The 23383-nt window shown below is 37.6% G+C and overlaps 1 protein-coding gene across 1 annotated transcript in view; it reads right to left on the reverse strand.

Moving 5' to 3' along the window:
- Nucleotides 1-23383, reverse strand: part of LOC101574187 (FGGY carbohydrate kinase domain-containing protein) — a 285894-nt gene that overhangs the window by 141003 nt on the left and 121508 nt on the right. The window contains exon 5 of the mRNA XM_023709961.1: nucleotides 22343-22490. Coding sequence (XP_023565729.1) covers nucleotides 22343-22490 — 148 coding nt within the window. The remainder of the gene's footprint in view (nucleotides 1-22342; nucleotides 22491-23383) is intronic.

Raw genomic sequence — 23383 nt, forward strand, 5'->3', positions numbered from 1 at the left:
AATTAATTCACACAACATGCATTTACCCAAATTATGTGGTATGATAGTCTCGAGATCAGACAGGTGTGAGGGTGCAGCTTGCAAAAAAACAGGAGAGGTGAATGGTCTTAGACCCCTCTTGCTCCCAGCCCTCTTTAACTATAGTATATCCCCGTGTCAGAGTTTGCAGTCCCAGTCATTCTAGAAATTTTCTTTAGAATCTAACTAATAATTGTTCATAGAAACCCCACAATTTTGAGGAAATCACAAATATCCTCCATAATCTTTATTATATTTATTTTTTGATGGGAAGCCTGCAGAGTAGCCTGCCCCAGAGCATTGCGCAGTTCTCCTTGCTGCTGCCTGGCCCTGCTCCGTAACCCTGAGCAGATGCAGCTGCACTCCCACATCGTAACAGGTTGCTGTGCCGCTATACCTACCTCCCACATGTTCTTGAATCTGTTCTTCTTGCACCACTAAGATCCCCAAGACGTTGCCAAAACACCCTGCACCTTCTAAGGCTTTATTAATATAGCATTTCATTAAATTAAATTATGTAACTCTTGGAAACCTACCATAGTTAGGGTTCAAACTATAAAAATTGGCATTTATAGATATTTTTCTGACCATACCTGAAACTTTCAGTTTTTACAATGCATTGGTGGTCTAGGAATGTAACCCCATGAATCTCAGGGTCCACTGTGCACTCTCTAAAAAATTCTGCCCTTCCCCAGGATTAGTCTATTACTGTACAGACACCCAGACACAGTTCAGTCACCCAACCTAAATCTCCCCTGCCCCTGCCATCAACTTTTGAATCCATCTTTTTACTGTGTCCTTACGGTCCTCCACTTCCTTGATCCAGGGCAACAAATGCCTTCCCAATTGCTGATAAAGCCTGTAACAAATCCACACCTCTAATCATACTCCTTTTTGCAGTGGAGCCATAGTGATTGTTCTCATATGCACAGCTAAGCATGATGCTTCCTGTTACTTTACTTCAAAGTAGAAATGCCTTTTCTGTGTATACGTGCTCTCCTGGCTCACAGCTGCTCACCTCTTCAGCACCTGCACATGGCCTCCCTCACTTGATTTGTACTCCCCTTCCTCTGAATTATTCTCATTAAGTTGAAGAGGGACTTCTGACTGCAGCTGTTGAGTTCTTGGCTGATGGTAAATAACTGGGTAATCAGATGAGAACTATGGCTTCCATTTCAACACACAGCAAAACAGAAAGTTTGAAGAACAGACCTAGAGAATTTCTAGGGATCAACCTTTTCAAGCTAATATTATGAAACAATGTTCCCTACGGACCTAAACGTAACAGTAGGAATGCTAAAACTAGAAGTGAACATGATCACACTGATAGTATAGAACTTCATGTTACATGCACAACTACAAACTGCCTGAAGGATCACAGATAATGGAAAACAGAGCCTAAATTTTCTGACAGACTTTGCTTGTCATGATATTCACGGTGCCCCCAATGGTGAGTGTTACCCTTGACACACAGTGGACAGAAAGCTAACATTTGTTGAATGTGTGACAATTCAAGTTCCCTTGTTGCTACTAAACACCAATCTTTATTCTGTGTCCTATTTTTCTCTGTCAATTTATGCAACCATAATTAGACAATATTAATTCCCTGGCTTCTCAAGTACAGAGGGGAGACATTTGTCAATGCCCCAAAGAAGCATACATTGGAATATCTGGAGCTTGGTCATCTGCTGCTCCAAATCTCAACACCATCACCCCTTCCCTTCTTTATCATGGGAGTGACACAGATGAGACTGGGGTAAAAGCAGGTTCCCTGCGAGCCTTAGGGTGAGTAAGAAAAAGACAGAATAACTTACTTAAAAGTTTGAGATCGTAAGAGCTCAGTCCCATCAGCCAAATACCCGGCGGCAAGCTGTGGATCTGGCTTAGGATCATTGGTTATGAACATACACATGCTTGTTTATGTCTTGCTCTTGGTCTGTTATGGAAGCCAAATGGGTTGTGGTTTAGATCTGTCTTTAAGAGCTAGTTGAAGAGGCTGCCTCCTTCTGGCCTCTTCTCTCTTGCATCATTGGAAAGGGATCCTCTGTCTGATCCACAGGTGGGTCCTGAAGACCAGCTAGGGATAATTTGTGATGAGGGAGGGGGAGAATTGCATTTTGTATTGCAGAAGCATTTCCCTAGCAATATTTACTAGGAAACCTAGTGCCTTGCATTATAATATTGTTAATGTAACTGGTTCTGATATCTTTCAAATGAATAAGAACCCACAAGAGGAGTGTAACTCTTGAATTTAATTATCTCAATCAGCAGTTATCCATAAAAAATTCCAAAAAGCATTTGAATTTGCTAGCAGATATGGTAAAAAGGGACACACAATGAGTGAGTCTGCTTTTCTTTTTCTGATAGACATAGCTATCACAGAAGGACACAAAGTTACGCCTAGCAAGAAGTTCTAGAAGGAGCTTACTACAGGAAGCATGATGTGGAAGGTATCAAGTATCAAGAGAAGTGAGCACACATAATTCCTACATTTGTTCACCACTAGTACCAGAGCCATACTGTCCAAAGAGTTAGTGAAAGACCTCTCTCTTTGAAGTACAAAAACACCATGGCCTGGGTATCTGTTTCCTTGATATCTCACCTGATATGCCGATAGGGACAAAGTTAACAGATGTTAAGACCATTCGTTTCCCTCTCAAATATCAAGGACTTGAGGTCCAAGTCAGTCCAGATAGAACTTCCCAAGGAATTCATGCCTTGTGGACTTGTGGGAGACCAAAGAGGTCCTTGAGGGAGCTGACCTATGGAAGGTGGCTGGAGTGTCCTTGGAGTGCTGGGAATGCTCCTGAAAGGCAGGGCTCTGGGACGGCTGAGCATGGTTTCAACAATGAGAGGAAGCAGGGAAGAAACACAAGTGGAAGGAGTGTTTATAAATATGCATGTAGCCTATTTTGAATTTTGGGGAAGACAGTCAAATGTGGGGGGAATTCCCCCAGGAGACTTGCAATGTAAACACATTTTATTCATTTTATCTACTGCATAATTGAGAGAACTCAATTATAAGAAAACAATATTTATAGATGTAGGAATGTTGTGTAAAGCAGCCAAAAATATGCAAATAACTATAATAAATAAGTTCAACATCTGACTTTCATTTCTTAGGAAAATTTTAAAGGGAAAAAAAACACAACAAAATTTCAAAACAAGATAATAGGAGGGTAACAATGGTTAATACACTGAGTATTGTTATCTTTAAACTACTTACTCTGAATACAAGATACTGGCATTTAATTGTCCAAACAATATTAGGTCAAATCTTAGTAGTACAACTACCTTAACTCATATATATATATATTTTTTTTCTTTTTTTGCTTTTCCCTTCTCTCCATTCCCACGTTACAGTTTCACTTTTCTTTTGAAGTTTCTTCCCATTTTACAATACCTATTGTACATGTTGAATTTTACTTTTACTCTTTCAGCTTCTCACACTAGAGAGGCAATACAATGTTTACACATGTGCATCTGGTCTATATAATTTATGAGTGTGGTTCTGAGCTGCACCCATTTATGTATACAAGTCTCCAGTTTATCCTTCTTTAGGGCTGAGTAGTATTCCATTGTATAAAAGAAACCACATCTTTTTTGTCCATTCCTCAGCTGATGGGCATTTGGATTGTTTCCAAGATTTAGCTATTACAAACTGTGCTGCTATAAATATGGGTGCACATATGTTGCTGTGGTATGATGTTTTTAATTCTTCTAGGAAGATGAATAGCAGGGTCAAATGGAACCTCTAATCCAAGTTTTTGGTTGTTGTTGTTTTGTTTTTTGTTTTTGTTTGTTTAGGAATCTACACAATGATTTCCATAGTGGTTGTACCAGTCTACACTCTCACAAACCGTGGAGGAGGGTTCCTTTTTTCCCAGTCCTTGTAGCATTTGTTATTGATTGATTTCTTGATAATAGTCATTCTTTATAGGGTGAGATGGAATCTCAGTGTTGTTTTAATTTGCATCTCTTGAATGACCAGTGATGTTGAACATTTTTTCATATATTTATTTGCTCTTTGTGTTTCTTTCTATGAGGAATATGTATTCACCTCAGATGCCCATTTCTGAACTCGGTTTTTAAATCTGTGAGTTTTGATTTTTAAAAAATTCTTTGTATGCTCTCCATAGTAATCTTTTATCTGGGGAACAGTTGGAAAACAATTTTTCCCACTCAGTGCGATCTCTTCACTTTGTTGGTGGTTTTTATTGCTATACAAAAGGCTTCTGAACAATAGGAGACCCCAATTGTTCATTCTTTGTGATAGTTCCTGTGCATTTGGGGTTTTTTAATTCTTTGTATGTATCAATGTCTTGAAGATTCTTACTGGGCTGGAGAAATAGCTCAGTAGAATAAGTGCTTGCCTGGCAAGTGCAGGGTCCTGAGTTCAATCTCCGGTACCGCAAAAAAAAAAAAAAAAAAGGCTTACCTATTCTATCTTCCAGCAGATTTAATGTTTCTGTTTTAACATTTAGATCTCTGATCCATTTTTAATTTAGTTTAGTGCATGATGAAAGATATGGGTCCAACTTTAATCTTTGGCACATGCAGAGCCAGTTTTTCTAGTACCGTTTATGAAAGAGGCTATTATTCTTCCAGTGAATGTGTTTGGCACATTTGGCACAGATAAGGTGGCTGAGTATGTCTGGAGTTGTTTTGGCATCTTCTAATCTGTTCTATTGATTTTTAGGTCTCTTTTTCCCCCCAGTATCATGCTGATTTTATCACCATAACTTTATCGTAGAATTTCAAGTCAGGAATTGTAATGGTTGCCCTTGTTGTCCAGAAATGCCTTTGTTATTATTCTAAATCTCTTCTGGTTCCAATTTAATTTTAAAAATGGTTTTTTTCTTTTTCTTTTGACACAATTTTATTGATAAACAAATAGCAATGAGACAGTTTCAAATCAAATCGGTAGGACAGTTTCAGTACTTAACACACTGCATACATTCTTCTTAGTGGTTAATTGTTGGACAAGATGTGGACTTGATATCCTATTTAAAAACACCATTAGAACAAATCATTCAATTCATTAAGAGAATGTAACTATATATCTATCCTAACCTCTTTGAATACAGATACAAAATGGATATTCATCTGCATGCCTTTTTTTTTTTCTCAAAGTTTTATTGATAAACAGATAGCAATGAGACAGTTTCAAATCAAATCGGAAGTACAGTTTCAACAAATAACACACTGCATATATTCTTCTTAGTGGTTAAATGCTGTACAAGATGCGGACTTGTGATCCTATTTACAAACACCATTAGAACAAATCATTCTATTCATTAAGACAATGCAACTATATATCTATCCCAACCACTTTGAATACACAGATACAAAATGGACATTCATAGGCATACCCCATTTTTTCTAAGTTCCGTTACTGAATATTATAGGTGTGTAAACTCAGCAAAATATTCTGAAAGAGTCCAGTAGCCCATAATAGCATTGGGTCTTCTGTTTAACTGGCAATGTCAGAAATTATTGACCTGAGTCCCCCACAGCTCAACATAACAGCATGGCTTTATTTCCTATATTTCGTCTTCATACTTTTCTACTGGATGGTTAAGACCAAGGTAAAGCAGGACCTATGCAACAAGAGTTGTAGCTTTTTGGTCTGAGAAGGTCAGTGAAATGCCCTCAGGATTTATCCTGAGATCCTGTACCTCAGATTGTAGAAGCTTTGTCAGTGCAGCCATGTGGATGAGTCACGGCCATTGCTTGGTCAATGTGCTCTCTGTGAAAGCCTGAGAGAGTGTCTTCTCCCCATGTGACTCTCCTTAGGCACACTCTACGTCATCGATCACTTTCCTCTTTGGCCCCATAATCTTCTTGATCAGAGAATTTGGGACACTACCGAGGTACATGACGTTACAGTACAAGTTCTCATATGTCCTGAGTCTTAATTGACCTTAGATGATTAGGGCCAAAATGTTGGCTTTCCTTGTAGCCCTCCTTTTTCTCTAATTTTGGTCTGCAAACTTAGGTTGTTAACCATCCAGAAGACAAGCTTATTGTTATTATCAAACGATTTAGGCTATCAAGCTTAACCTCACTATCTCACTGCATTTCAAACATCTTAGGCATAATAAGGAACAGGTATTTTTCATCAAGTATTGATATGTTGAACTTTAAGTCCCTACATAATATGATAAAAAACATTTAAAAATTAGATTGTATTTTAAAAATAGGATAAAGAATTCTATGCTTCTCATGTTTGCACATAAGTCCAAAAATCTCACCATATACAACCTTGAAGCAGGACAGTCCCACAATATTCCTTTTCCTGTCTCTTGCTTTCATAAAATGGCTTTTTTCTAATCTATGAGTTAGACTATTGGAAATTTCAACAGAATTGCATTAAATCTGTATAACAGTTTTGGAAGTTTGGCCATTTTCACTACATTGGTTATTCTCACCCAAGAACAAGGGATATATTTCCATGTTTTGATATCTACCTCAATCTCTTTTTTCAGAGTACTGTAGTTTTCATTGTAGAAGTATTTTACATTCTTCATTGATTTCTAAGTATTTTATTTTATCTTAATTTTTGGATGCTACTGTGAAAGGTGGTTTCCTTAATTTCTCTTTCAGTGAATTTGTTATTCGTGCACAGAAAGGCTATTGCTTTTTGAGTGCTGACTTTGTATTCAGTTATGCTACTAAATTCACTGATTAAATCTAGTGGATTTTTAGTGTATTTTTGGGACCTTCTTTATAAATTGTCTTGTCATCTGAAAATCACGACAATTTAACTTCTTCCTATCATTATTCCTTTTATTTCTTTCTCTTGTCTAATTTCTCTGACTGAGGCTTCCAGGACTATGTTGAGTAACAGTGGAGACAGTGAACACCTGTTCCTGATTTTATAGAGAAATTTTCAGTTTTTGTCCATTTAATATGGTGTTGGCTATTGGTTTATCACAGGTGGCTTTTATCAGATTGAGATAAATACCATCTATCCCAATTTTCTCTACGGTTTTTATCATGAATAGGTGCTGGACTTTGTCAACAGCTTTTCTGTCTTTATTGAGATTATCATGTGATTTTTGTCTTTGACTCTATTAATACATTTATTGATTTACATATGTTGAATCACATGTATCCTTGGATGAATCCAACCTGGTCATGGTGTAAAATTGTCTTGGTGATTTGCTGCATTTTGTTTGCAAATATCCTATTGAGGATTTCTGTATCTATGCTCATTAGGCAGACTGGTCTATAATTCTCTTTCTTAATTGGGCCCTTCTCCAGTGTTGGTATCAGGGTAATGCTTGTTTCCAAGAATAAATTTGGGAGTATTGTTTCCCTTTCCATTTCATTAAAGTTTGAAAAGTAGTGGTATTAGATCTTCTCTAAATTTTGTATAGATTTCAGCAGTGAATCTTGCAGACTGCAATTTTCCTGTTAGGATTTTAATTATGCTTTCTATTTCACTGATTAGGATAGGTTTAAGATTTTTATATTTTCTTGATTCAGCTTTGGTAATCATATGTATCTAGGAATCTGACCATTTCTTATGCATTTTCCATCTTATTAGAATATAAGTTTTCAAAGTAGGTATAAATGATCTTCTGGATTTCTTCAGGATCCATTGTGATTTTACCTTTTCATTCTTAATTGTATGGATTTGAGTCTTTACTTTTTTCATAAGGTTGGAGAAGTGTAGATTTCATTTAATCTTTCAAACAACAAACTTTTTAACTCATTGATTCTTCATATTGTCTTTTTAGTCTCCAATGTATTTTTCCTGCTCTGATCTTTAAATTTCCTTCCTCAAATAAGTTTTTGTCATACCCTGCTCTTCTTTCACAAGTTTGAAATTCAATATTCAGCTGTTTACTTGTGCTTGCTCTGTTTTCCTGACAGGGATAAATTTCCCTCTTATAAATTTTTTATTTGTGTCCCATAAATTCTGATAAGTTGTATTGTCATTATCTTGTGATTGTAGAAACTGTCTAATTCCTTCTTTAATTTCATCTGTGGCCCATCAATTTGGGTTTAACAGTTGTTTTCCTTTCCTTTCAAATACTTCATTCCAAGTTCTCCTTGACTTGACAATTGTTCTGAGAAGTCAGCTGTGATTCTGATGGGTTTCCTTTATAGGTTTTTTTTTTTTTAATTTTCTCCTAAGCTCCTTTAAGATTCTATTATTGTGTTGAATTTATAGTTTCTTCATTATGATGTCTGGCTTCATTATTATATGTCTGGCTATAGATTTAATTGGATTTCTATATGCCTCAATGTATGTCAAATTCTTTTTCTCTACTGGGGAACAGTTTTTTTTTTAATGCTATGACATCTCTGAACAGATATTTTTGTATCATGTGTATTAGCTCCTGCTTTTTCAGTGACTCCAATCAATCTGAAGTTATCCTTTTTTGCCTCATTTAGCAGCTGTTAGATTGATTTCTCATAGTCCCTTGATAATTTAAAGAAATCTTTATTTTCATGATCACTAACTACAAAGCTGTCTTCTATCTCTGAGATCCTGTCCTCATACTGGCTTAATCTGCTGTGGATACTCTCTTTCTTTCTTTCTTTCTTTTTTTTTTTTTTTGATTTAAAATTTCTGAATTTAGTTGAACTTATAACACCACATTTCCAAGAAAAATGAACCTTTTGCACAAGAAATTTGAATGAAATCATAGCAAATACACAAAAATGAAATTGTCCAAAACTGATTATAAAGAAAAAAATCAATGAAGTATATACATAAAAAATATTAGCTATGGAAGAACAAAATTAAATAACATTTTATTCCACATTAGAAAGAAAGAAAAAAAAAAGACCAAGTGTGTAAGAAACTAGACTAATTACAGGACTGAAAGAAAGAAAAAAAAATCTCTCCTATCTGCATTCTTTTTTTCTTTTCTGGAACCGGGAATTGAACTCAGGCCCTTGTGCTTGCCAGGGAAGTGCTTATTTCACTGAACCATCTCCCCGGCACTCTCTGCGTTTTATATTTAGCAAACAAACCATTGAAAACTAAATGTAAAATATTTTCCAATTATACAAACTTGAAATATTCGAATATCTCCAGATGTAGCATATAGGAAATAACAAAGAGTGTAATTCAAAAGGCAAGAGAAGTTACAGTATGCTCCTGCATATACAATAAAGAGCTCTCAAAATGATAGTTATTCTGGACTACATAAAATATATTAGATGAACCCTTATTAAAAAGGTCAATAAAGATTTCTATGAAACAGTACCAATCTTATGTAGGGTTATACATGTACTTTTTTCGTGTGTGTGTGTGTGTGTGTGTGTGTGTGTGTGTATAATAGGGAAGAAGTAATATGAAGTCAATGGAAAATAGAAATATACTTCTTAAAATTTCTAATACTAGGAGAAGATATCATACCATGTCTTTTAAAAAATTGTAAGTCAAAGATACAGTTTATTTTTTAGAACAAAAATTAAGATTAAGCAGTATTCAGAAAATTAAATACTAATTAATTAAAAATTAAATGTTTCAAAACAGTTAAACTAAGAATAAGTTTTCATGATAGTAAAGAAGCACTAAGAATAAAATGTAAGATAAATACTGGAATGGCAAATAAATGACCAGCACTTCTAACAGTTTGGGGATAGGATATTGCACAAAGTTGTAGTTGTTGTGGACATGGATAATGTCCATGACACTTACTGGTGACCAGGTGTCACTTGTAGGAATGAGCTACTGCTATTTCTTTGATATACACCATGTAGACCCAGACAGCATCATGACACATAGGATGCAGAAGTCCATTTGTAGAGTATGCTGATGGAAATATCTTGATGTATACAAAAGAATAACTGAAAGACTGCTTCTGTATAGCTCTTATTCTCCTGTGTTTAATTGTTTGCCCTATTTGGTGGATTCTTTCCACTCTCATTCATGAAGTTGTGATCATTTTGTAGCCTGTCTAGAACATCATTTAGTAGTCTGTGTAGATTTGGCTTTGTCATCATGAAATTCTTTAGTTGTTCATTGTCATGGAAGTATTTCACTTCTCCATTATACTTGAAAGAAAGTTTTGCAGGGTATATCAGTCTGGGTTGAAATTTGTTTTCTTGGAAAACTTGTAGTACTTTGCTCCATGCTCTTCTTGACTTGATGGTTCGTGAAGAGAAATCTTCCATTATTCTGATGGGTTTTCCTTTAAATATGACCTGTTTCTTTTCTCTAGTGGCTTTTAGTATACTGTTCCTGTGCTGGATTTCAGGGATCTTGATTATTATATGTCTGTGTGTGGTTTTAATTGGGTTGATGTTATTTGGAGTTCTATATGCTTCAGTTAGCTGAATGTCAGATTGTTTCCTCATATTTGGGAAATTTTCTGCTATTACTTCTGTTCATATTCATTTTATATCATTTGTGTTGACTCCTTCCTTCTCACTGATGCCTATTAGTCTCACATTGTTCATCTCTGCATCATCTTGCAGGTAGTGAATTATTTTTTTCTGCATCCTACTTGTTTTTAAGAAATCTTTTCTTACTTTTTCACTAGGTGCAATGGTGTCTTCAAGGTCTGAAAGTCCATTTTCACTTACATTCAAACAGTTTTGCCAGCTTATGATTGAGGTTTTAATTTCCTGTATATTACTTTGAATCTGCTTCATACATTCTATTTTTTTCCTATATTTCTTATTCAAGGACTCCATCATTTCTATATTCTACTCTTTTTTATCAGTGTCTCCTTTAGAAGCACTTAGTCCTTCTTTCTTTATAGTTATCATTTCTTTTTTTACTAGGGAAATTATTTCTGATACGATTTTTTGTATACCTTTCTGCAGTTGTTTCTTTACTTCAGATGCTATTATTTCAGGGATTTCAGGTGTGTGATTTCCAATTTCTTCTATGCTAGTGTCTTCTGCATTTGTTCTGGGGCCTAAGACTGCATTTTGTTCCTTCTCTTTGTCATTTTTGTATACCACTGTCTTCCGATCTTTGATGTAGAGCTTAGATAGAATTATTACCTTAGCATTAGGTCCAGATGTATGAAGTTCAGATTCCTCCAGGTGGGTGTTGCTTGGATCTGGCTTGGGTCTAGCTGCTGTGCTCCACTTCTTCCTGCTGCAGCCCTTGGAGGTGAACCCTCTGTGCCACTCTGGCAAGATGTTCTGTTCCTGAATCAGCTGGTTGGGTCTTGCCTCTAGCCTCTTTGCAGGGAGTTCTGCTGAAGGGTTCCACGCCAGGCCTGGGCTCTGTGTTGTATGAGGATCTGGCAGGCCACAGCGGTCTCACTCACATGCCAGGCTGGGCTCTGGGTCGATTCGGGATCCAGCAGGCCCTGGGTCATCTCCTGCTATGGATAATTTCAATGGGATTTTTATTTTCCTGGATAGCTGCTTGAGTCTGCTTTATGGATTAATTTCTTTCCTATGCTGAGCATTCTTGGCTTCCATAATTTTCTTAAGCTTCCTTCTTTTTTATCTATATGCTCTCTAGAGTCATTAAGCATGGTTTTCATTGTGGATACCATGCATTTATAATATGTATAAATACATCTGCATTTATCTGAAAAATTATTTCTAATTTGATTATTTTTCTAGAGCTTCACACAATTGCTTTTTGTTATTACTTCAGAAAGGCTAGTTGAGTAGCTTTTGGATTGCCCCATCTCACTGTTTCTTTGGTTTGCATTTGATGAACTTGATGTCTGAGGTTGCTTCTTGGTGAAATGTTTTCTCATTTACCGTTTTTTAAAGTTAAATTCCTGGGTTGATGCTTATAAATTCTTTATGGGGAGCTGTTTTATTTCTAGTATTTTGAACTCTTAGGAAATGACTAGTTCTCTGAGGTATCTTCCAGGTGTAGCTGATTTTTGGGTTTTGAGTGTGTTGTAAGATTCCACCTCTTTAATGTGTTGGTGGATGAAAAGTTACAGCCTCTTTTGCCCAGCCCCTGGTTCACTGGCATCATGCTACAATATTTAGTCAATCTTGGTCTTGGAATACCAGGAAGAACAGCTGTTCTTTAAGTGCATAAACTAGATTTGTGGTTATATAATAAAATCTAAAACAAACAAGAAAATTATACGCAATATAAGAGTTCTTAATATGTTAATTTTGCTCTCAGAGGTTAAAATTTAAAATGGGACATGGAGAAAATAGACAAGTGAAAGAAGAAGAAAAGACTAGAAATAAGGCTAGAAAAGAGGATCATGCTAATTTTTGAAAACTGGTACAGTCTTTTTGAAGACTGGAGGGAAAAAGAAAAGGAAGAGTTAAAAAGAACAGAACAGAACCACAACCACAAAGAGGCTAGAAACCGTGTTCACACTCATATAAAAGCAAGATCAACCAATGAAGGAGAAAAAACAAAAATACAAAACAAACAAAAAATAAATCACCACCACAGCAAAAACAAATGAGAGAGAATAAAAAAAGGAAAAAGTCCACTTCCAGGTTTGTTTCTGCTGTCACTGGCAGACAATGTGTAGAAACAGAATCCTGTCTGTATTAATTTATCCAGCAAGCCATCAGTAGCTTTTTGGTGGGGTAGTGGGTAATTGCACCTTCTGGACAAGACTAGACTCATTTTGCCTCCAACTGTCAGTATACCTTCAATGGGCATGAACCCAGCTGGGAGCTGATGGATGGAGCCAGCATCCACTCTGAGGTCTGAGCTCAGGTGGTCCTTCCAGAAGATGGCCCCTGGCCAATCGCTATCTCATGCAAGACAACTGAAGCCTCAACACTCACCAACAGCTAATGTAGTCCTTCATGTCCACTGTTTCCCTCCAGTGCTATGTCTCTCTGCGGAGGCCCCTGTGTTCACCAGCAGTCACCATGTGTTGTCAGGTCTGAATCACTTCTCTCACGCAGTGAGTCCCATCTCAGGGAGAAGATGCTACTGGCTACCTCTTCCTTCTTCATTGAATTTGTTCTCCTCACTTTCTCTGTGGGCCTCAATTCATACTTCAGAATCTTCCAGGATGCAGGGGACCTAGCTCCTTCCTGCTTTTCTTACTTGAGTTACTATAGTCCAGCATCTAGATGGTGACCCTCAGAGAGGCTCTTTCTCCTGTTTACCACTCTGCCATCTTGGTGCTCCCTCTATCCGGGATGTTTATACTTAGAAAGGAAGTGCATGTAAATGGAAAGGTGAGGAGCTTTGGAGTGGGAAAAAACTGTTTTAAATTTTGATGTTACCTCTAACTGGCTACATGACATGTATGAATTTTAAAACCTCCCTAAGTTTCAAGTTTTCATCTGTCAAACAGGGATATAGGGCTTGTAGTCATTTCTTTGTGAGGACTGAATCTGATCTCATTTGCAAAGTGCCTTGCTTTTTCAGTACGTTGTTCTGAAGTAGACATTCTTCTCATTCTTGAAGAGTCATGTGCACATAAGTGACACCTAATAAATGTCCACTCTGCCTTCCTCTCTCCAAAATTGCACAAATGGCTCAATCCATTCACTAATTTAGATGCAGTAATAAACCAACTCCTTTAATGGCTGTGTGGACCACTGGGATGTGAATGAGGAACACTAAATTTTGGTATGAAGAAGCCATGGCAGATGGTACACTGCATAGTGTCGAGACATTTCACTGTGTGGTATAGAAATGTACCCTGAATCGGTGACCAAAGACAACACAGTAGGGCACATGTTTGAAAAAAGTACTTGATGATACCTTTGATCTTCATAACATACAAATATCTATTTCTCTCTATTAGCAGAGAGACTGAACTTCAGCTTGCTACATCTTAGTAGTGATTCAAGGCTGTGCACACATCTTAACACTTCCCTGGCATCCAACTGGAATGTAGGTTTACTGGAATTCTACTCCACATTTACTGAACTCTTGATGTGGCCCCAGAAATGTGTGTTTTAACAAAGTACTCATACACTAAATTGCGGGAATGAGCACCTTAAACCTTGATGTTACAAATGATATCTTAATCAGCCCTCCAATAGTTAGGCTTACTAATAAATACATTACACATATAGCATGCTATGTGGAATATAAAACATGAAACTCTGAGCTCTGACATTGTACAACTGGAAACTTCCCCTTGCTTTGTTTCATGCCCAAAATTATCATCATTGTATAAAATTACCATCAGACTGTGTATATAAAATATTCGTGAAATACAAATGAATTTCATGTGTAGTCTTGGGTCACATCGCTAAGATATTTCATGTGTATTTTCAAATATTCCAAGATCTAAAAACTTCTAAATCTGAAACACTGGTGGCTTCAGGCATTTCAAATAATATATTCAACCTGTAGTAATTTAGTTAACTTTTTCCTTCCTAGTTGTTAAAAGAATTGAAGTAAGACAATAGGGCTTAGGAATAGTTTCTCAAGGGGTCTCTAAAGACTACAAAAGAAAAGAAATTCAGTCCTGAGGTATTCTAGGATCATCAGAGCTTGATGGGGCACCCAGAACACAGGGGAATGAGCTGAAAGCTTTTCCAATACATAATGGAGCAGCAAAAGTACTCCATGTGCTCAGTCCACAATGAACAAGACAATGAGGAGATCAAGGAAAGAGTTATAGAAAATCTCTGGAGATAGGAAAGAAATGAAGCAAACACCTCTTCAACATTTAGAGATCTCAGTAGTTTGGCAGCCCAGGCTAACACTTGGCAATACATTTCTTTTAACTTACTAGATTTGGGAAATGCAGATGCATACGTTATCATGAAATAGGAGATAGAATTCTAAAGATGCCCCCGCCCCCCCGAAGAATCCTGTATCCTGGCTATTCAAACACTAATCTAAGCACAGCTATAAAAGAAATAAGCAGAGAGAATTAATACTAGCCAGATGACAATAAAAAGGGAGATTATCTTGGATTATTCCGTTGGTCTCTAAAAGCAGAAAAGGAAGGCAAAAGAGCCAGTCAAGACACTGTGTAGAAGAGAAAAGTAGGAGTGAAGAGGCAGTAACAGAATTAGAGAGATTCAAAGGATGAGGACTTTTTTTTTTTGTCAGCTCAGCCCACCCTGAGAGCAGGGCTGGGGCAGCATGTGGTGCTGGGGATGGACCAGGGTCCCTTGCACCTGCCTAAGCTTGTCTACTGAGGCGCTTTAGACCACAAAGCTGGACTTGACATACCACTGCTGGCTTTGGAGGAGGAAGCCAAGGGTGACAGGCCCAAGAATGCTGCAATCCTAAGAAGGACCTCACTAACAGCAAGGAAACTGAGACAGTGGTCCTACACTGCTGGAACTAAATTCCATCAGCAGCTTGAATGAGTTTGAAAGCAGATGTTTTCCCCGAAAACCTTCTAGGAAGGGCTCTGGCATTAGCCCTGAGAAACTTAGAGCAGGGAAACCAGTTGGGCTGAATACATTTAAGCTCCTGATTCTGTGTAATTTATTACACTAGCAATAGGCAACTAAGACATACACAAAGACTAGGCTGCATTCTCTTCAAGGATTTCCATAGTCTATTGATGAGTTGTACAGCACACATCAGTTTGTCTGGTTTACCCAGTGTACCAGGCACTTCACACTTAGGTCTCCCCTGCTTCTGAGGCTTTCGGTCTGAGCCATTCTCATTCCTTTGTAATGCTGTCTCACCCTACCCTGAATCTGTACTCCAACTCAGATTCCATCCTTGGTCCTTTGGCCTTAGTTCCTTCCCACTGTTCACTTCCAAGACCTTTCTAGCAGACTGTATCTAGCTCTCTGCCCAGTCTTCTCTGCCTTGGTAAGAATTCCTGTTCAAACACAATGCCTTCTGGCTTAATTTGTTGTCTGGTGAATATAGGAAAGTATGCAGTGCTAAAAGGGAAGTCTGGCGTTGTATTCCGATCTTAAAGGCTACTAAAATGAGTAAGAGCAGGCCAGGGAGATGGCTCAGTGGAGTAAGCGCTTTCCTGTCAAGCGCAAGGGCCTGAGTTCAATCCCTGGTTCTGCAAAACAAAACAAAACAAAACAAAATAAAATGATTAACAAATATGACAGGCATAGCAAAAATAAAGCAGAAGTCGAAAAAACCCCATAAAAACCTTGGATTTTTTTTGGTTTTATTTCTTTTTTATAAAAACAATGTCAGTGATCCAAGTTTCAATTGACTAGTTTTTGATTCTAATTCTATTCTCTTCCCCTCTAAGTAAACAATTTAACTACCTATGCTTTAGCTGCTCTCTTCTTTTAAAGGGAGAGAAACATTACCTTGCAGAGTTACTGTGAAAGAAGTAATGACAGTAACTGCAGTGGTTAATATATCAGGTCCTTTAAAAGTGGGACCTCATATCATATCTGCATCTTGTACAATGAATAACCACTAAGACAACAATATGCAATGTATTAATAATTGAAACTGTCCTACTAATCAGATTTGAAACTGTTTCATTGATATTTGTTTCTCAATAAAATTATGGGAACAATGTAAAGTCATATTAATATGCTGGGCTGTAAAAGGCTCAAGTCAACAACTTCTGACATTGCCAGTCCTGCAGATAGCCCACTACTATTATGGACTACTGGACTATATTGGATTATTGTGCTGAATTCATGCACCTACAATATCTGAATGGCAATGGAATATCCATCTCTGACAGAACTAAACAAAAAAGGGGGATATAAATGAAGGACCATTTTGTGGTGAAACAAAAAACAAACCAAATATACAAATTAGGTTAGATATACAGATACTTTCTCTTAGTTCAATGAGAAGAAAGATTTGTACTATTAGTGTTCAGGGAAAATATCATGTGAACATTTTGTACTATGAATAACCACTACAAAGACAACAATATGCAATGTATTAATTATTGTAACTGTCCTATTAACCTGTTTTGAAACTGTCTCATTGCTATTTCTTTCTCAATAAAATTAATTAAGAAAATAAAAAAGTGAAAAAGACATAAAAGAATAAAAGTGGAACCGCTTAGGGCTGGCCAAACAGCTCAGTGGATTAAACTGCGCTCAGGGACCCGGGGGTTATATCCTTGGGCCTGTTGTGCTGGCCCCGCACCCAGGGCACGCTGAGATAGCAATTGAGATTGGTGTGTTGGCATGTGTGCCTGTAATCCCAACTCTTGGGAGACTGTAAACAGGTGGATCACTACAAATCCAATCTAGTAGTAAGACCCTAAACACCCTGCAGACCCTTCCCTAAAACACAGAAAAATGAAAAACAAAAGTGTGACCTCTCATAATTTACAACTAATGACTTCAATAAGAAACATGGTCAGAAAATCAGTTAAATAACACAGAGGAGATTAATTTTTATCACAGGATTTTATTTTTCTTAAGCAAAAATGATACATTAAAATGACTGGGAAAAAAGTGTTAAATAACAACAAAAAGTTTTCATGTTCATGTCTAAGCACTGCCTTGTTTCCAAGATTTATAAAAGCTGCTTTAGTTAGCTAATGATTTTTGGCTGTACCATTTGTCTGTTGGGGGACACAGGTGGCAACCTGTGGGCTCCTGTGTGACCATGACATTTCCCTAATTTAAAAGCATGTATTATTTTTGCTTTATTGTAAAAGAAAGTAAGATCACTAGTATTAAATGTTTTATACTGGCTGTTACTTCCGATGTTTCTGTTGCTTTCAGACAGTGCTTCTGTCTGAGAGTGCCTTCTCCTTTCCTTGTGCACTTACTTATCAAGTGAAAAGGAGAAAAACCTAGTAGGTACTTAGTCTAGAACACCATTAAATTGCCCACCTTTTCTTTCCACTGCCTCAGCCTGTGGTGCAGCTTGATGCTTTAACCATGAAGGAAAAATTAAACAGCTTCTCCCATAGTAGGAGACAACAAGTGCCAGAGGAAAACAAAGGATTCTTAATAAGCAAAATGAGAAGATTCCTGGGTATGTTTCCTTCCTGCATGTGAATCTAAGGACCTAGGATAGATTTAAGACACTTGTTAAAACAGCAATAAGAATTGGAAGGAAACCAGTACCATTACCAAGAGGGGACAGAGCAGAGCATTGATCCAAAGCCCATAGTTAGGGTAAAAATGGGAGGGTGAGTGACAACACCAGTGGTGAGAGGAGCACAGAAGTGAATGCTGGGTGGAAGAGCATTGCTTCATATTAGACCCCAGTTGGCAGATCTTTGGGGACACCTTTTCACAGTCCTCAATGTATTTCACAAAGTCTAGGTCAGGAGTTGAGGTAAATCCTGTGACAAGCCTCAGGATTCAGTTTATTTTAGTCCTTTTCCTTCTTGGCATTAGCTTGGGTAGCAGCTTTTATTCCTCACTTGGCAATTAAAAGCTGCACTACTTATTTGACTACAAGGAAATTATCTGACAGAGACTAGTGAGATTAAAGAAGTAAACAAGCCATACTATTTCCTCAAAATGCTTTCAAGTAGAGTAAATTTAAAGTTCACTGCAAATCTTATGACAATTCTGATCATATTTTCTTCAGTGAAAATTACATATTTTCTTGCTTCCAGTGACAGTTTTGATTTCATTACTGTATTCAGAGTTGTCATTCCCTTTCTTCTCATGCCTGACCATTCATATCTGTTCATTCTTTGTGTAAGCTTCTGTTATATCTCATAAAGACATGTTTTTAAGGATTTTCTTGAATATGTTGTGTACTCAATAATATTTTCTTTTGCTTTTAATATTTACTATTTTCAAGAGGCCTTTCACTAAGAGTTCAAATAGCACTTTTTTCTTTGTCTTCAATGTGGTTTTTTTTTCTTTTTCTGTAGGACTTACTGTTTTTAAAATCTACCCTAACTAAAGAGCTAAACATCTCCAGTGTTTCCCAGCATGCTTTATGCTCAGCCTCAACCATGGCACACTTGGATTTGCCCCTTACAATCTGTGACTAGATGCTATTACCACAGTCCATGCAGCACTGTAAGACTCAAGCAGATCACTACTGCCTGGCTTTCTTCCCAGTCCTCAAATAACTCTCTTTCTAAGTCCACAGAACTTTCGGGGCTCTTCCTGCTCTGCCCAGAAGCAGAATTCTGTGCAGGAGCCTTAAAATGTCAGCCCTCTGTTCATCCTGAGCCACTCTCCGGCCCAGCCAGATTCTTGGTTTCAAACAGACTAAACTAAATGAAGCACAGTGAGTGGCTCATCTAGGAGGGAGGCTCTGAGGAGGTAAACTCACTCAATGCTTCACAAAACACCCACACACTATAAAACCTGGCCATGAGCAGTAGAAAGGTGAATAGCTGGCCAGTGTTTATTTAGGCTGTGAAGGACAGATGTTTTCACAGTGGAGAGGTTCAATTTCACCCCAGGTCGTAGGCATATTTTTTTCATATGTCCTACATTACATTTATCAAAGAAGTTCCCTTAGTCCTTTAGGTCCTGAAAAATCTTCTCAGAATCTCATTGGGTATATCTAGTTTTTTCTAGTTGAGTATCATCTTAATTTTCAAAGATGCAATGAGTTTATGTCTTTTTTTATATCTTCACAGGTATTTTCCAGTACAGTAGAGAAAGGCTACATTTGGGTTTATCAGACGATGATGCTTTAAAAAAAGATTCAAATTGAGATATTCACTGAGCACTTCCTTCAATTTGGATAGAAGCCTAGTCTACAAGTGTAGTAACAGTGTACTGTGTAGTAACAATGTACGTACACACACACACACACACACACATACATATACAGTAATGTGCTTCTCATTTTCATGTGAACTTGAAATATATACTTTTGTCTTTGTATTCTTTGGGTTTAGCATCGTCTGCACACAGCAGGTGCTCACGACATGTATGGAATAGTGCATGTTCTCAAAGGTAAAAAGACAGCAGTGGAGAGGAGAGGGCAGAAATGGATGCAAGTGGTAATTGTTGGAGCAGAAGGAATAGGGAGCACAGAGGCTCTCTGGGAAAACATTTTCTTTTTTAATTCTAAGAAATAACACTAACTGCAATCTGTCATAGATTAAACAAAGAAACAAGAAACCCAGTCATGCACATTCACATGCCAAACTTTCCTTCTCTGCTAGAACTCTGCATACTGTGATGCCCTTGGCTAAACCATCTTCCCTACTTTGCTCAGTCAATGTCTCTCTTTCAGAAGCCTTTTTTGACCATGGACACTTCACTGTGCAGTGCTCATTCCTGCATCCTGACAGCCCATACAGCAAGTGACACCTGGCACTTACCCCACCTTCTCATTGCGTTTCTTCCATCTGCCCCTAAAGACAGTAACATTTTTGAGGGGTGAAATCGTGTTTCATTTTTCTTTCAACCCCTTTCAAATATAACAGGACCTGAAAGCTTACTTTATGTTATGTCATTGAGAAAGTCTTATTATGGAGTCAAGGCTGGCCTTAAACTCAGGATCCTACTGTTTCATCCTCTTGAGAGCAAGAATTACAGAAATGGCCTTCACATATCAATGGGAGCTCATTTTAATCCACTTGGACATTAATAGTAATACTAAATATTTATACATAGTAAGAGTAAATGTCTATCCAATTCCTTTGGTATTAGTAAATTGTTCATGTTTATTTTCTCCTAGAGCAATAAAACCTCTTTATTATTGCCATGGTGCCTACAGATTACCATTAAGCACTTATTATGCATCCACAGAAGTGATTCAGAAACCAAAAGAAGAAACCGTACATGGTTCTTGTCATATAGAGATTATCCTAACAAATCTAGTTGTTATTAATATTTTATCAAACCCGTCACCTCATGCCTTTTAAACCTGCTCCATGAATGAAGGCAATTCTGAGCCTCATTGTGTCTGTGGCACTGGTTGGCACATAGTAGATACCCATTAAATTATTTCCTGAGCGGGTACTGGAGATAAAATTAAGAAGAGATACAGCACACAGTAACACTGTAGTTTCTAGCATGTAACCTTTAGTAACACTACAGATTCTGGCAAAAGGATATAGAGTAACATGATCATAGAGGAATTCAGGGGAATTATTTTGTTGTTCAAAATTGGACATAAGGAGACAGATTCTGAGTGAAGCAGTAAAACTTCTTTCAAAAGTAAACAGGCAGATTTAGAAATAATTGGGCATATAGCCCAATGTAAGAAGCCTCTTTTGGTGACTACGTATTTATTCATGCGAGATGGGAATTCCTCAAAGCACTCCACAGACTCCTTTAGAAGTACAATCTGCCATTGAGCACCTTTATTAGAACATACTTAAGATGGTAATTTCTAGGTCTTCACATGGCAGGTTTGGATTTAAAAAACAGTGAAAAGCCACAGGGAGTTGTGGTGTTTGATCTGCTGGGTACTGGGGCTGGTTATAACAGATATTGGCAAGATGGGACCATAGATTTGGGTGGGTCCAGAGTGGTGATCATTTAGTGTGCTGCTTGCTCTACCTTGGGGTCATCTGAAGAAATGTTGAAGGCTCTTCACTTCTAAGTTCTTAAGTGTTTGTTTCATCATGACACTGACATGTATCTCAGTAAAATGTGTTCTTCGCCTCCCCTCTGTACACAGAGTTGGTTATCTGAAAACAAGGCTTCTTAGTGAATCCCATGCCACTATGGCCTTCTGGACACTGCTCTGCCTCCATTATTGTAGCTACTGGATCTTATTTACTTTCAGTGTCTTATACTAGGGAGAAAACACGATGTTTACACATGCAAGTCTGGTTTATTTCACTTATGAGTATTTGCTTGTGGCCTTTATTTTTACTTGCCCTTCATTCTCAACTTTCTGACTTCTTCCTGCATTTGGCCATCATGGCTTCTTACATTGCCCCTTGGAATTCAAACTCAGCTCTTGCTTTAACCTGTTTCATCTCCTATCAAGTATGATTCTGGATGGTTAGACTGCTTCAAGCTACCTAATCTTCCTGGTCTTCAAGATGTTAAAACTGCCATTAGGTAGTTGTAAGTTTGCCCAAAAAGTTCATTCTGGACCTTCCAGGAAGGCCCAGAATTGCTAAACTGCAAATGACCTTAAAGCTTACTAATAGAATTTACTACACACTATAAGGTATTAATGGCATTTATTTTTATCAAATTTTAATCTGAAACCATAAGAACATTGGTATAGATTCTGAGAGCCCTAACTCAGAGCCTCCAGGACTGTGGCTGTGGCAGTGATATTTACCATAGACTTACCAGGTGGCCTGGAGGTAGTGATAGCAAACATGACTATCAACTGATGTAAATATGCAAATTGCATAGGTATAACTGCCTTGGACAAAGCAGCAAAAGTAGCGTACATATACTATGCTGGATGCGCTCAAGGCTGGCTCAGGCACAATGAGAACTTTCAGCAGACTGTCGTGGAGCAGCGAAGGCCTTTCCACCAGCAGTGCTTCTGCAGAGGCCACTGTGCTAGTGGCCTGTTATGTTTTATTTTTCCTCTTTTTTTCTCTCTTCACTTTGCTTCTTCCAAACTTTGTCCCTTTGACCTGCCTTCACTTTTGTGCAAGGACAGGCTGTTACTTACCATGCCCTTTAGTGTCAGATCTGCTAAGGGAGACCGGTTGCCATGGAAATCTGGCCAAACATGTAAGTCAACAGTCAGGTAACCCAAAGGCCGAGCCTTCTTAATCAGATTCAGGTGACTGTTCAAATATGCATATACACTCTGGCATCTGCAAGAAAAGGGATTCTGTTTTTAGAAAAGGGCAAGGGTCAGAAGGCAATTGTTCTATAGGAAAACATAACAAAAAAAACCCCTGTGCTTCTATATCAGACCCACGAAACTAGACAGCAAAGAAACCACCCCTAGAGAAGCCATGGTACTACACTCTCAAGTGACACTGTTGCCATATCCTGTTGGGAAACAAAGATTTGGAGTCAGAAGATCAGATCTGGGAAAGGCTTTACTCCTGATAGCTAGGCAACTATGAAAAGTGTATTCAAATCTTTGAAACTACCTTCTTCTAATCTGTAAAAATAACACAATTGTGTCCCAAATTTTCTGATCAAGGAGATTAGGGGCCCCAGAGGAAAATTAATCTATGATGTAGAGTGTGCCTAAGGAGAGTTACATGGAAAGAAAACATTTTCTCAGGCTATCAGAGAGAGAAAATTGGTCAAGCAATGGCCATGACTCATCCACATGGCTGACACTGGCAAAAGATCTATAAACTGCTGTACAGGGTTGCAGGGTAAATTCCCAGGGGATTTGACTGACCTTGTCAGATACAAAAGTTACATTTCTTGTTATATAGGTCTTGCTTTATCTTGGTCTTAAACATCCAGCAGAAAAGTGTAAAAACAAGATATAAAACTAAAGCCATATTAATATGCTGAGCTGTAAAATGCTCAAGTCAACAACTTCTGACATTGCCATTCCTATGGATAACCCACTACTATTATGGACTACTGCACTATATTGGATATTTATTTATTTATTTATTTATTTATTTTCAAAGTTTTATTGATAAACAGATAGCAATGAGAGAGTTTCAAATCAAATCGGAAGTACAGTTTCAACAAATAACACACTGCATATTCCTCTTAGTGGTTAAATGCTGTACAA

This window comes from Octodon degus, unplaced genomic scaffold, assembly GCF_000260255.1.
Source record: "Octodon degus isolate 3935 unplaced genomic scaffold, OctDeg1.0 scaffold00015, whole genome shotgun sequence".
In the NCBI taxonomy this organism is placed as follows: Eukaryota; Metazoa; Chordata; class Mammalia; order Rodentia; family Octodontidae; genus Octodon; species Octodon degus.